At 36.8% G+C, this 15,334-nt stretch overlaps 1 protein-coding gene across 4 annotated transcripts in view; it reads left to right on the forward strand.

Annotated features, from left to right (window-relative positions):
• Positions 1-15,334, forward strand: part of VTI1A (vesicle transport through interaction with t-SNAREs 1A) — a 357,901-nt gene that overhangs the window by 191,136 nt on the left and 151,431 nt on the right. For 2 of the 4 annotated variants that reach the window (XM_082673252.1, XM_082673253.1), the window contains 2 exons: positions 10,125-10,195; positions 10,888-10,960. In XM_082673252.1, the coding sequence (XP_082529378.1) occupies positions 10,125-10,195; positions 10,888-10,953 (137 nt within the window). In that variant the 3' untranslated portion in view covers positions 10,954-10,960. The remainder of the gene's footprint in view (positions 1-10,124; positions 10,196-10,887; positions 10,961-15,334) is intronic. The other 2 variants (XM_082673250.1, XM_082673251.1) reach the window with 1 other exon arrangement.

Genomic DNA, 15,334 nt, shown 5'->3' on the forward strand with positions numbered 1-15,334 from the left:
AATGCTTGTTTCTCTCTAGAATCCATCAGAGCTTCTTTGTATATACTAGATATCTCCCAGAAAAGAATGGTAATTATTTTGTCTGGGTTTTTCTTATTGCTATAAGTGTGGTCATTTGTATCTTTCTCCATCTGAATTGGAAGCAGAAGTTCTTTACATGCTTGAATTATGAAATAATGAAAGATGGTAAAAGAACTGTCTTTTCCATTTCCCCACCTATCCATGGATCGGGAATTCAAAAAGCTCTTCATATCTCAGTAACATCAATACTGAGGATAACCTACCCACTCAGGGCATGATGCCAGAGTCAGTGCCCAGGAAGGTGTGCTAAATGCCAAAGAATGGCTGATCCAGTCACACTGAGCAGCTCCCTCCTGAGAAAGCTATATGTGAGCTACTTTGCTCTCCCAAAGCAATAACTTTACTTTTATTAGACTCAGTAGCCAGAATTTCTTGAGCCACGTCCAAAATTCAGTACTCCAAATTGTTAGGAAATATCACTTGGTGTTTTGCATCTGTCTGGTTGGTGTTCTGCAATATATGTATGAAAACACGTGCTTCAAAAATACCTCTATTAAGTATTTCTGTTCCCTCCACACTTCACAGAAGTCCCCATATACAAAGAATAGCTGGATAGTTGTGAATGCCTTTTACCTGTTGCTAAAATTTCTAAGAAGTTTTTGAGTGCCAGAAAATCATCTTACCTTCTTTTAGTTCTTTAAAGAAGACTTGACTAGATGTCTTCACTTTTTAAATAATTTGCTGGAAATCACATCCTTAATAAAGTTTGTAAAAAGAAAGTTAAATATAAGTGTGCAAAGGAATGATTATTCTTTTCTGCTTTATAGCTTTATAGCATAATGGCTAAAATCTTTTTTAATATTTTGTATTTATCAAATAGAACATTTTCTGATGAATTATATTTGAGGCTCCCTCCTTTCAGCCATGTTTATATTATAACATGATGTGAACTTTCATCAGTTCTGCCTTCTGATAGAAAATATTTTAGTCTGTTCATCTCCAAAATACAAATACAATAATTTTTTTTAATTAAGTTCATTCACATCAGTCTTATGATTATTCAGGTGGCATTATTATTTTATGAATGGAGAGAAATGATTTACTGGTAGAAGCTCCTCAAAATAAGTCTTACCTTTTGTGATGCCAGTCCAGTCCTTCAGGAAGTATTTTGCTAGATTTGTAGTTCCCTGGTTCTTCTCCATAACTTTATGGGGCAGCAAAGTGTTGAATACCTATTGTATTATCCGCCACCCCCTGTAAAATATATTGAAAAGGAGAGGAAACCCATTTGCAGTTTGTGACCCAGTAAAAGGGGCCTTAGATCAAGGATATGATGATTCATTCTGGGTAATTGTGAAAACAAAAGCTCACTTTATAAGCTTGAATGCCGTACTTCCATGCTGATTCCCAAGACCCCTGTGAAAAGGATAGAAGAAATGCAGAAAGAAACTTTTCTTTCCAGGAATTCATTTATCATGCTGTGACATGTAGAATTCCAGCATATAGCATCAGTTTTTATGTTCTTTTATGCTTCCCATTGTTTCTTAATCTCAAAAACATCCTCACAGTCAACAAGTACAATGTTTATAAAATTTATGATTTCTCAAGTTATTTCAGTAAAGGCAGTATGGCTCTTCCCACTCTAAAGGTATTATGGAAGTTTGAAGAACTGAAAGCTCTAAACTCAGTATATCACATCTGCATCGGTATATGCCTGTGATCTTATATTCTTTCTTTATTGGTGTTGTTGGTGAGTGCTTACACCTTAGCTGTTCAAGAAAAATAAATCTAACAATGTTAATTTTTTTAATGAAATAATCCCTAAATGTCTATTCTGTCCAAAAATAGTCTATTTTTAAAATAATCCCCTCTTTTTTTTTTCAATGATATTTGTACTATTTTATTTAACTGGGCATTATTAAAGCAATCAAAATTTAGAATTTATGATTATTTTTACATAATAGAAAAATTTTGAAATCATGCATGCAATGCAGGTTATTGACAATGATCATAAAATAATCCCCTCTTAATTTGTTACCTTGTTTTGTTTTGATTGGGGTAGGAGAACACATAATGAAAAAACTGTACGTAACTTTTTTCATTCTACAAGTGTAAACATTTCTAATATGTTTGGCCTGGAATTTTCTTTAGTGGAGCGTTAAAATGGAAAGTAGCAAATAAGTAATTAAAAAAGAATTCTGTTTCCAACAAATGCATGGTATTTGCCTGTTAAGACCAGGACATATATGCACTCTTGCCAATATCTCTTCTTTTGCCAGATGGGGTTAGTACTTTGGATGCTAAGATATTTTCCAGGAGGCAAAGAGACTGAGGGAGTGACTTACAACTCCTGAAAAGGCCTGAGCTCTTTACGTCTTGTTCCACTGATTCCTTCAGTAACAGACTGTAGATCCATTCAGAAGAGTTTTTATATACTCCAGTGAACCTGATAGAAATGTGGCTATGTTGCCTGCATTCCAGGGTTGCCTTCTCCATTGCCACACATGATATGCTTTGAGAGCAGGAATACACCACAAACCTTTCATACACTCCATTTTTCACTTTCTTTTATTCTCTCATTGCTTTATTCCTTCCATGAATACTTACTGGAAACATTATGCTGGTGACAAGACACCATAGTAATAACCTATTTCCTATTTCTTTGAGATAGATATATATATATACTCTCAATCTTGATAGAAGATATTATATAAAGAGGATTTTGCTGAACTAATTACAGTGTTGATGGTCTTCATAGATATTAGAGATTTTTAAGTTAAAAGTGAATTAAAATTGCTATGTTATGGGATTTTTTTGTTTTATTGTTTAACATCTTTATTGGAGTATAATTGCTTTACAGTGCTGTGTTAGTTTCTGCTGTATAACAAAGTGAATCGGCTGTACATATACACATATCCCCATATCTCCGCCCTCTTGCGTCGCCCTTCCACCCTCCTTATCCCACCCCTCTAGGTGGACACAGAGCACTGAGCTGATCTCCCTGTGGTATACGGCTGCTTCCCACTGGCTATCTATTTTATATTTGGTAGTGTATATATGTCTATGTCACTCTCTCACTTCGTCCCAGCTTACCCTTCCCCCTCCCCATATCGTCAAGTCCATTTTCTATGCCTGCATCTTTATTGCTGTCCTGCCCTTAGGTTCTTCAGAACCTTTTTTTTTTTTTTTTTTTAGATTCCATATATATGTGTTAGCATACGGTATTTGTTTTTCTCTTTCTGACTTACTTCACTCTGTATGATAGTCTCTAGGTCCATCCACCTCACTACAAATATCTCAGTTTCATTTCTTTTTATGGCTGAGTAATATTCCATTGTATATATGTGCCACATCTTCTTTATCCATTCATCTGTCGATGGACACTTAGGTTGCTTCCATGTCCTGGCTATTGTAAATAGAGCTGCAATGAACATTGTGGTACATGACTCTTTTTGAATTATGGTTTTCTCAGGGTATATGCCCAGTAGTGGGATTGCTGGGTTGTATGGTAGTTCTATTTTTAGTTTTTTAAGGAACCTCCATACTGTTCTCCATAGGGGCTCTATCAATTTATATTCCCACCAACAGTGCAAGAGGGTTCCCTTTTCTCCACACCCTCTCCAGCATTTATTGTTTGTAGATTTTTTGACAATGGCCGTTATGACCAGTGTGAGGTGATACCTCACTGCAGTTTTGATTTGCATTTCTCTAATGATTAGTGATGTTGAGCATCCTTTCATGTGTTTGTTGGCAATCTGTATATCTTCTTAGGAGAAATGTCTATTTAGGTCTTCTCCCCATTTTTGGATTGGGTTGTTTGTTTTTTGATATTGAGCTGCATGAGCTGCTTATAAATTTTGGAGATAAATCCTCTGTCAGTTGCTTCATTTGCAAATATTTTCTCCCATTCTGAGGGTTGTCTTTTTGTCTTGTTTATGGTTTCCTTTCCTGTGCAAAAGCTTTTAAGTTTCATTAGGTCCCATTTGTTTATTTTTGTTTTTATTTCCATTTCTCTTGGAGGTGGGTCAAAAAGGATCTTGCTGTGATTTATGTCATAGAATGTTCTGCCTATGTTTTCCTCTAAGAGTTTTATAGTGTCCAGTCTTACATTTAGGTCTTTAATCCATTTTGAGTTTATTTTTGTGTATGGTATTAGGGAGTGTTCTAATTTCATTGTTTTACATGTAGCTGTCCAGTTTTCCCAGCACCACTTATTGAAGAGGCTGTCTTTTCTCCATTGTATATTCTTGCCTCCTTTATCAAAGATAAGCTGACCATATGTGCGTGGGTTTATCTCTGGGCTTTCTATCATGTTCCATTGATCTATATTTCTGTTTTTGTGCCAGTACCATACTCTCTTGATTACTCTAGCTTTGTAGTATAGTCTGACGTCAGGGAGCCTGACTCCTCCAGCTCTGTTTTTCTTTCTCAAGATTACTTTGGCTATTCGGGGTCTTTTGTGTTTCCATACAACTTGCGAAATTTTTTGTTCTAGTTCTGTGAAAAATGCCATTGGTAGTTTGATAGGGATTACATTGAATCTGTAGATTGCTTTGGGTAGTATAGTCATTCTCACAATGTTGATTCTTCCAATCCAAGAACATGGTATATCTCCCCATCTGTTTGTATCATCTTTAATTTCTTTCATCAGTGTCTTATAATTTTCAGCATACAGGTTTTTTGTCTCCTTAGGTAGGTTTATTCCTAGGTATTTTATTCTTTTTGTTGCAGTGGTAAATGGGAGTGTTTCCTTAATTTATCTTTCAGATTTTTCATCATTAGTGTATAGGAATGCAAGAGATTTCTGTGCATTCATTTCGTATCCTACTACTTTACCAAATTCATTGATTAGTTCTAGTAATTTTCTGGTAGCATCTTTAGGATTCTCTGTGTATAGTATCATGTCATCTGCAAACAGTGACAGCTTTACTTCTTCTTTTCCAATTTGGATTCCTTTTATTTATTTTTCTTCTCTGATTGCTGTGGTTAAAACTTCCCAAACTATGTTGAATAATAGTGGTGAGAGTGGGCAACCTTGTCTTGTTCCTGATCTTAGTGGATATGGTTTCAGTTTTTCACCATTGAGAACGATGTTGGCTGTGGGTTTGTCATATATGGCCTTTATTATGTTGAGGTAAGTTCCCTGTTTACCTGCTTTCTGGAGGGTTTTTATCATAAATTGGTGTTGAATTTTGTCAAAAGTTTTCTCTGCATCTATTGAGATGATCATAAGGTTTTTCTCCTTCAATTTGTTAATATGGTGTATCACATTGATTGATTTGCGTATATTGAAGAATCCTCGCATTCCTCAAGAATCCTTGCATTCCTCAAGGATAAACCCCACTTGATCATGGTGTATGATCCTTTTAGTGTGCTGTTGGATTCTCTTTGCTAGTGTTTTGTTGAGGATTTTTGCATCTATGTTCATCAGTGATATTGGCCAGTAGTTTTCTTTTTTTGTGACATCTTTGTCTGGTTTTGGTATCAGGGTGGTGGTGGCCTCGTAGAATGAGTTTGGGAGTGTTCTTCCCTCTGCTATATTTTGGAAGAGTTTGAGAAAGATAGGTGTTAGCTCCTCTCTAAATGTTTGATAGAATTTGCCTGCAAAGCCATCTGGTCCTGGGGTTTTGTTTGTTGGAAGATTTTTAATCACAGTTTTAATTTCAGTGCTTGTGATTGGTCTGTTCATATTTTCTATTTCTTCCTGGTTCAGTCTCGGAAGGTTGTGCATTTCTAAGAATTTGTCCATTTCTTCCAGGTTGTCCATTTTATTGGCATATAGTTGCTTGTAGTAATCTCTCATGATCCTTTGTATTTCTGCAGTGTCAGTTGTTACTTCCCCTTTTTCATTTCTAATTCTATTGATTTGAGTCTTCTCCCTTTTTTTCTTGATGAGTGTGGCTAATGGTTTATCAATTTTGTTTATCTTCTCGAACAACCAGCTTTTAGTTTTTTTGGTTTTTTTTTTTTGTGGTACGCAGGCCTCTCACTGTTGTGGCCTCTCCCGTTGTGGAGCACAGGCTCCAGACACGCAGGCTCAGCGGCCATGGCTCACAGGCCTAGCCATTCCGTGGCATGTGGGATCTTCCCGGACCGGGGCATGAACTCGTGTTCCCTGCATCGGCAGGCGGACTCTCAACCACTGCGCCACCAGGGAAGCCCCTAGTTTTATTGATCTTTGCTATCGTTTCCTTCATTTCTTTTTCATTTATTTTGGATCTGATCTTTATGATTTCTTTCCTTCTGCTAACTTTGGGGGTTTTTTGTTCTTCTTTCTCTAATTGCTTTAGATGTAAGGTTAGGTTGTTTATTTGAGATGTTTCTTGTTTCTTCTGGTAGGATTGTATTGCTATGAACTTCCCTCTTAGAACTGCTTTTGCTGCATCCCATAGGTTTTGGGCCATCATGTTTTTATTTTCATTTGTTTCTAGGTATTTTTTGATTTCCTGTTTGATTTCTTCAGTTATCTCTCAGTTATTTAGTAGCGTATTGTTCAGCCTCCATGTGTTTGTGTTTTTTACAGATTTATTCCTGTGATTGATATCTAGTCTCATAGCATTGTGTTCGGAAAAGGTACTTGATATGATTTCAATTTTCTTAAATTTACCAAGGCTTGATTTATGACCCAAGATATGATCTATCCTGGAGAATGTTCCATGAGCACTTGAGAAAAGAGTTTATTCTGTTGTTTTTGAATGCAATGTCCTATAAATATCAATTAAGTCCATCTTGTTTAATGCATCATTTAAAGCTTGTGTTTCCTTATTTATTTTCATTTTGGATGATCTGTCCATTGGTGAAAGTGGAGTGTTAAAGTCCCTACTATGATTGTGTTACTGTTGATTTCCCCTTTTTTTTTTTTTTTTTTTGGCAGTACGCGGGCCTCTCACTGTTGTGGCCTCTCCCATTGCAGAGCACAGGCTCCGGACGCACAGGCTCAGCGGCCACGGCTCACGGGCCTAGTTGCTCCATGGCATGTGGGATCTTCCCAGACCGGGGCACAAACCTGCGTCCCCTGCATTGGCAGGTGGACTCTCAACCACTGTGCCACCAGGGAAGCCCTGATTTCCCCTTTTATGGCTGCTAGCATTTGCCTTATATATTGAGGTGTTCCTATGTTGGGCATAAATATTTACAGTTGTTTTATCTTCTTCTTCTTGGATTGATCATTATATAGTGTCCTTGTCTCTTATAATAGTCTTAATTTTAAAGTCTATTTTGTCTGATATGAGAAATGGTACTCCAGCTTTCTTTTGATTTCCATTTGCATGAAATATCTTTTTCCATCCCATCACTTTCAGTCTGTATGTGTCCCTAGGTCTGAAGTGGGTCTCTTGTAGACAGCATATATATGGGTCTTATTTTTGTTATCCATTCAGCCAGTCTGTGTCTTTTGGTTGGAGCATTTAATCCATTTACATTTAAGACAGTTATCAATATGTATGTTCCTTTTACCATTTTCTAAATTGTTTTGGGTTTATTATTGTAGGTCTTTTCCTTCTCTTATGTTTCCTGCTTAGAGAAGTTCCTTTTGCATTTGTTGTAGAGCTGGTTTGGTGGTGCTGAATTCTCTTACCTTTTGCTTCTTGTAAAGGTTTTAATTTCTCTGTCGAATCTGAATGAGATCCTTGTTAGGTAGAGTAATCTTGGTTGTAGATTTTTCCCTTTCATCACTTTAAGTATGTCCTGCCACACCCTTCTGGCTTGCAGAATTTCTGCTGAAAAATCAGCTGATAACCTTATGGGGACTCCCTTGTATGTTATTTGTTGCTTTTCCCTTGCTGCTTTTAATATTTTTTCTTTGTATTTAATTTTTGATAGTTTGATTAATATGTGTCTTGGCATGTTTCTCCTTGGATTTATCCTGTATGGGACTCTCTGCACTTCCTGGACTTGATTGACTATTTCCTTTCCCATATTAGGGAAGTTTTCAACTGTAATCTCTTCAAATATTTTCTCAGTCCCTTTTTTTTCCTCTTCTTCTTCTGGGACCCCTATAATTTGAATGTTGGTGCATTTAATGTTGTCCCAGAGGTCTCCAAGACTGTCCTTAATTCTTTTCATTCTTTTTTCTTTATTCTGCTCTGCGGTAATTATTTCCACTATTTTATCTTCCAGGTCACTTATCCTTTCTTCTGCCTCAGTTATTCTGTTATTGATTCCTTCCAGAGAAATTTTAATTTCTTTTATTGTGCTGTTCTTCATTGTTTGTTTGCTCTTTAGTTCTTCTAGGTCCTTGTTAAACATTTCTTGTATTTTCTTCATTCTATTTCCAAGCTTTTGGATCACCTTTACTATCATTACTCTGAATTCTTTTTCAGGTAGACTGCCTATTTCCTCTTCATTTGTTTGGTCTGGTGGGTTTTTACCTTGCTCCTTCATCTGCTGTGTATTTCTCTGTCTTCTCATTTTGCTTAACTCATGATGTTTGAGGTCTCCGTTTTGCAGTCTGCAGGTTCATGCTTCCTGTTGTTTTTGGTGTCTGCTCCCCGTGGGTAAGATTGGTTCAGAGGGTTGTGTAGGCTTCCTGATGGAGGGGACTGGTGCCTGTGTTCTGGTGGAGGAGGCTGGATCTTGTCTTTCTGGTGGGTAGGACCACATCCAGTGGTTGTTTTGGGTTGTCTGTGACCTTATTATGATTTTAGGCAGCCTCTCTGCTAATGGCTGGGGTTGTGTTCCTATCTTGCTAGTTGTTTGGCATAGGGTGTCCAGCACTGTAGCTTGCTGGTCGTTGAGTGGAGCTGGGTCTTAGCGCTGACCTACAGATCTCTGGGAGAGCTTTCGCCATTTGATATTACATGGGGCTAAGAGGTCTCTGGTGGACCAATGTCCTGAAGAGGCTCTGGCCTGACACCCAGCTGGAGCACCAAGACCCTTAGCAGTCCTAGTCTTCTCAAATCTTGAACACAAATTCAGAGCAACATTGGGATTCAGATCATCTGCTCAGGCCACCCCCTCCACACAGGTTCCCAGAGAGCCTTCTCCAAGCCCCTGAGGATGGAGGTTTCTTCCAGGTCTGAAATGTTTTAGTCTTTCCTCCTCACCGCTTATATGAATTTCACCTCTTCTTACAGACCTAATCCCAATTTCTCCAGGAAGTCTTATCTGATTTCTCCAGGCTAGAGCAAATATCCTCCTTGTCTGCTAGTGTTAGAGGGTCTCCTGCAGAGGCGGGAGGTGGCTGTGGCTCACCGCGGGGACAAGGACACTCTAAAATTGCTATATTATATTGATTAAAGGAATTTAATGTCATGGTAATACCTAATAGTATGATAAAATTGAATATTGCAATTGTTATGCAAAGAAAGAAAAATGCAACTCTAGTTGTTTCATACTTCTCTGTTATTGGTGTCATCTTCCATTTTTATGATGCCTTTACTGGGAACCACATATCCAATTTTACCTTAAGGATAAATTGTATGGAGTTAGTAATAAAAAACTAACGTCAATCTGAGAGGAGATAATATACTAAGAATGTACTATCCTAGGAAGAATTTGCAGTTTGTATAGGTGTCAAAAATATAATTTATGTTATTGTATTTAAGCAATTCTTATTATTTGGATTTTTCTATCATGAAAGGAATATACAGTCCTTTTTTTTGATGTGCCATGAAATATGAACTCTAATGTAACATTTGTACTTTAACTGCTAAATCATCTCTATTAGCTTGGGAGTTCGTGAGTGGAAGGGCTTGATCTTGGTTACTGGCCATGTCCCCAACATCTACCCCTGGCGCAGAGTAGGGCCTCAGTGATTATTCATTGAGTGCATTGATTCTTGGGTACTATACAATTATGTGCATTTGTGTGGTACTCAATAGCTTTCAAAACATTTTTAGTTAGGTTATCTCATTTGACTATAACAACAATTTTGTGAGAAAGTTAGGACAGATATTTTCTTCCAATGAATAAAATTGCAGTTCAAGTGGATTATGGAAGACCTAGCTTAGGAGGGTGTCGGGGTCATAATAATCTGTTGTTTTTTATATTGATCATAAGCATTCTGTAAATTCTGCACCTGTTGGCCTTTTGGTACTTCTGAAGTTTTTGTTTTCATTTGCACCCAAAGTCATCTTTCCTAACTCAAATTTTCTTGTCCATAGAACAAATTGGCCAGGAGATGTTGGAAAACCTCAGTCATGACAGAGAAAAGATACAGAGAGCACGTGAAAGAGTAAGTAGAAGTGCTACAATCTTTTCACAAATTCAGTAAATGAAAAGACAAAAAAATAAATGAGTATAAGGTCTTGGACATGTGCATAGACAGTAACAATTACATTGGTGTAAGCATGTGTAAAAATGGCTAGGGTGAAAGGGATATAGAGTTGGGGTGAGGGGAGTGTGGGATGGAGAAGGAATAAGCTGACTCTTTATGCCTCCATCCCAGAATGCCCCCAGGTAGATATTTTATTTAACACTATATCTAAGGAGAAGATCACTGAGGAAGATTTTGTGATATGTCAGGTCTTTCAGAGCAGAAGCTAAAAATATTGATCTCATCTTCCCTCAATTCATTTTGCTTCCATTTATATCTCTAGGACTGTGTGCATTCATAGGGTGGAAATATTAATTAATTACCAGAAATAAATTAAACTTTGTCAGCCTGTGAGACATTTGCTTTTATATCCTGTTCAAGTATCCAATTTAAAGCTCCTGGGTTTATCTAGTATATGTAATTTTCTAAATCTAAGAATTTTCAGAGATAATGTAGGTGTCAAAAATGTACTTTAAAATATTTAAGCATTTTTTTATGAATTGGATTTTCCATCATGAAAGAAAATTATTGTTTGCCAGTGCACTTTAAAAATAATCTAATTCCATGAAGTTTCCTTTTGTTCTGTTTTAATGCTGCTTTTCTCCTCCTAGCTTCGGGAAACAGATGCTAACTTGGGGAAAAGCTCCAGGGTTCTGACAGGGATGTTGAGAAGGTAAGAGCCAGGTAGGGACTTATCTTCCTCTCTCTCTCTTACTTTTTTTTAAGTATATTTTTCATCTCATTGCAACCGGGCATGTTCCAGGCATGCAAGCTTCTGCTCTTAGTACCCTGTGTCAAGAACCTTTTGAAATGACAGAGCACTGATATTAACTCTCGTCTGGACAGGGACACACACTGAGTAACTTAGATTAGAGAGAAGGTTTGAGCTTGGGGGGTTACCTCAAGCTATGGAAAAAATTAGGGTTAGACATGAAGTATTTTTTCATAGCCTGAGGAAGGCCCCATGGCAGGAACAGACTGATTTTATTTTCTATTTTGATAGCCTCCTTGCTGTAGAGGGAATGGTGGCCTGCAGTACCAGGAGCACACTTGGTATTAGCTTTGCCTCTGTTGCTTTGTTTTCATTTCTTTTTTAAGAGAGTCTGGGGAAACATTCTGACTTTATGTATACTTAAAAAAGATTTTTTTAATTTAAAGGATATCTGAATAATGTGCAGTCACATGTGCGAGCAAACAAATGTTAATGTTTTATATGTGAAACTAACCTTTGATTGATGGAAGATATTTGGGAGAGTATGTGAAAGTAAATGAATGCATGTAGGTAACATTCTACGTTCTGTAATTTTGGAGGGGAGTGAGAAATGTTTTCATTGTTCTGAAAATTGGAGTCGCTTTTGACTTAGGCATATGCAGCATGGAATTATTGCATTCAGAATCTACCAAATAAGACTATCATCTAGCATAACCTTCAGTTTGGAACTGTGGCTAGAAATATGAATGAGCAATGTTGAGAATCGCCTCTAGAATAGCTTAATTGGAATTTTAAAAAGAGAATCTTGTTTATCATTGATGCTATAGTGACAGCTATTTGAAAATAAGTACAGTCTTCTCTGATCATGTATCCATGTATAATAATTTGCTAAAAGTATGTTTGCTGCGTTAGAGATTGATTGCATAAGAATCAATCAAAGGTATGGTCACTTAGTCTTCTATAGGCCAATGTAGCGATGTGATTCCTCTATCAGGCTACTCAGGAGCAAGGTTAAGTTCCTGGGACACTTCCAGCCCACGCTGACACCACTCCACATGCCCCTCCTTCTCCTACACCCACAGTCCCCAATTCAAAATCATAAACCACCAAATTCTCAGATTAGGGCTAATATGTAAATGACCTAGAAAAATTCAAAATCCACAGAGAAGTGGCAATTGAAAGGAATGCTTCAGTGCATATGAACAATAAAAAAGAAAAAAAGTGGAAAATTCTCTGTTGCTTCCTTGGGAGGGCCCCTGCAATGGGAGCTGTAACGAATATTCTGCATGTGTCTCCATTTTGTCAAACCTCATTAAAGAGTCCTCCCGCTTTATGTCAGCTGAGCTGTCCAGAAATCATTCATCATTTTTAGTGTAAAAAAAATCATGTGGTTATTTAAATAATATCATATTAATGTTAAAGTTCAGCTGTCATTTAATGGTATGGCTTAATCAGATGTAGCATTTAGGAAAAATAGTTTATCCAGGCTCTGTGTGGCTTTCAGGTTGGCAGATTCAAATAAGGATTTATGGGTTTCTAAACCAACGTATTTCTGTCCACATTTCTGCTTGATGTACCTCACCCTTTTGTGCAGGACACTGCCGACAGTTATTTCAGCAAATAACGCCTCTCCTCATATTGTGTTTGAATAAATTTGCAAGTCATTTAGAGAGGGTGAAGCACAAACCACTTCTGTAACCTTTGACTGGGCTTTCTTTAGAAAAATCATACTAACAGGGTTGTTTCATAAGCCTACAGAAGAAAATTACTCTGCTGAAATCTTCTTGGGGTTCTCTTTGTAGGCAAACTCAGTCAATCACTGACTCATCTCCTTTTGGGCTCTGTCTAGGGTATGAACAGAAATAAAAATCCCCAGATGGACATCACCTTTTGCTAGGTCTGAGCCAAGGAAACTCTTAAGTCCACCTGTACACATTGGTAACTGTGTTTTTCACTAAGCACAACTGGGATCTTGGTATCAGCCGAGGTATCCAGGTACTTTTAATCAGTGCTATAACCTGAGTCTTTGGGAACCAAATGTAGATGGTGGTTTTGGTTTAGTTTCTAATTACTATCCCACATGATATACAATTTATTTTGGACTTGGGAACAGGCAAAAATATTTTACCAACTTCTTCACTTCATTATTTTTTATTATTCCCTGGAAAAACAGTCTCTAGAAAGTGGAACCAGGGTTTATGTTTCTAATAGGAAGTCTTCTACTTACTGCTCTGATTTTGCTTCCTGTTACATACCTCCCATTCACATGGCACTCACTTCCAGCACTGGTGGGGTTTTATTTCAGAAAGAGAAGTCACGTTATCTTACCAAAATTACACAGCTGTATCATGTATCAACAGGTGCTTCTGATTTAAGAAAAGTTATAATATTGAAAAGTGTGCCTCTCTGTATAAATGCATACAAGAAATGAATGTCCTCTTTGTTCAGGGTAGGTGTTTACCTGCATATAACATAAGCTTCTTTATTTTCGTATGATAAATTCTTTATGACCGAAGATAGTTAAGTATTCTACAATATACCAAACCAAGGAATTATTTTATTTAAAAGAAAGACTGCTGATTATTTTTAATTTTTTAAACTTAGGTTGTTTTTAAATTTGTAAAATGAACAGGAATGGTATATCATGGTCCCTCATTTGAGTCATTTTGCTAATATTGATTAGTCTATTGTGAAGACAGGTGAAACCAGTGTTCCATCAGTGCCAAAGTTTGTACATAATCCACCCGATTTTCGAAGAGTGACCAAAGGTAGATAGGAAAATAAAAATGAGTAAGTGGCAGCCACTACCATTTTCTAAGAGAGACCAAAGGTAGATAGGAAAATAAAAATGAGTAAGTGGCAGCCACTACCATTTTCTAAGAGTGACCAAAGGTAGATAGGAAAATAAAAATGAGTAAGTGGCAGCCACTACCATTTGTGCTTTTTAATCTTTTATTAACTTCAAATGGGGTAAAAAAAAAAATTTTCCTTCCTTCCTTCCCTCCTTCCTTTCCTCCTTCTTTCTTTCCTTCCTTCCTTCCTTCCTTCCTTTCTTCCTTCTTTCTTTCCTTCCTTCCTTCCTTCCTTCCTTCCTTCCTTCCTTCTTTTCTTTTTTTCTCCTTACTCACTTCCTCAGTAAATATTCAGTAAATATACTGAATACAAGGACTTGGGGCTCCTCAAATGAAATCAGTTTGGATCCTTGCCTTCAGAGTACTTCAGTCTAGTAGAGAATATGTGCATATAAAGTGGCGTAGGAATTCCTAAAAGTATCTCATTTTCAAGGAAGCTATGGAAGATTCTGCAAGTCCAGTTAATCCTTACTGATCATTAAAAAGGGTGCCGGGAAAACAAAGAACCAATAGAAAATATGATTTCAGTAGCTATACAACCAATAAGTTTGAAAACAATAGAGAAATAGAGGATAACTTACGGAATCATAAGTTTTGAAAGAAACTAAACTATGCAGAGAATACTGAGACATATCTAGTGAGAGAGCAGCTGATTCAACCTAAATAAATGTTCTTCATGTAACTGTACTATATCACCAAAAGAAAGAAAACAAAGGAAAAAGCCAGTCCGTTCAAAATTATATTAGTAAAACTTGACATCAGAATGCAGATATAGCTGATCTCCTGAAAAGTAATTTTTATTCTGTCTTGACATAAGATGGAGAGCTACCTGGGGACAAACTGTTCATTTCCTGACTCTGTAGACAGAGTTTTAAATAAAGTGGTATTCAGATAATAATGAAAATTATTGTGAAACAAATGACCATTCATGCAATGACGGGGGTCAAAAAAAAGGATTTTTCGTTGACTTCCACAAAATTAGACTGTCATTAATTGGTTGTCTTTAAAGTGCCTCAGGTAGCACTGAGAGGCTTCAGTGTTGCTCTCCATATATATTTGCCTGTACGTGCATGTTGCTGTGTATATTTTTTCCTATACATTTGACTGGGAGGTCTTATTAGATCAAACAGTACCAGCAGGAAGTGAAAATGAAAACAGAAGTTTTCAAGATTTTCAGTCAGCAAACAAAGGACATCATGATTCTATTTTCTTTTTGCCTCTGAAGAGTGAATAATTTATCAGTAATTGTATGTTTGTTTCTAAAAGTATCTAAAGGATTCCTTAGAAATGTAACAGTTATAATTTGAAATCTCTGTTGACATAAATTTGGAGGACATGTTACAAGTTTATGTTGACCCATTGACCACATGTATATGCTGGCAAAAGGCTTATGAAAGGAAATGACATATGTAACATTTTTTAAAACACCTTTTCTGTATGATTATCTTAATATCAAACAATTTTCTCTCTCGTGCACACTACCAATATTTGCTA

Source organism: Grampus griseus (assembly GCF_964374135.1).
Source record: "Grampus griseus genome assembly, chromosome: 16".
In the NCBI taxonomy this organism is placed as follows: domain Eukaryota; kingdom Metazoa; phylum Chordata; class Mammalia; order Artiodactyla; family Delphinidae; genus Grampus; species Grampus griseus.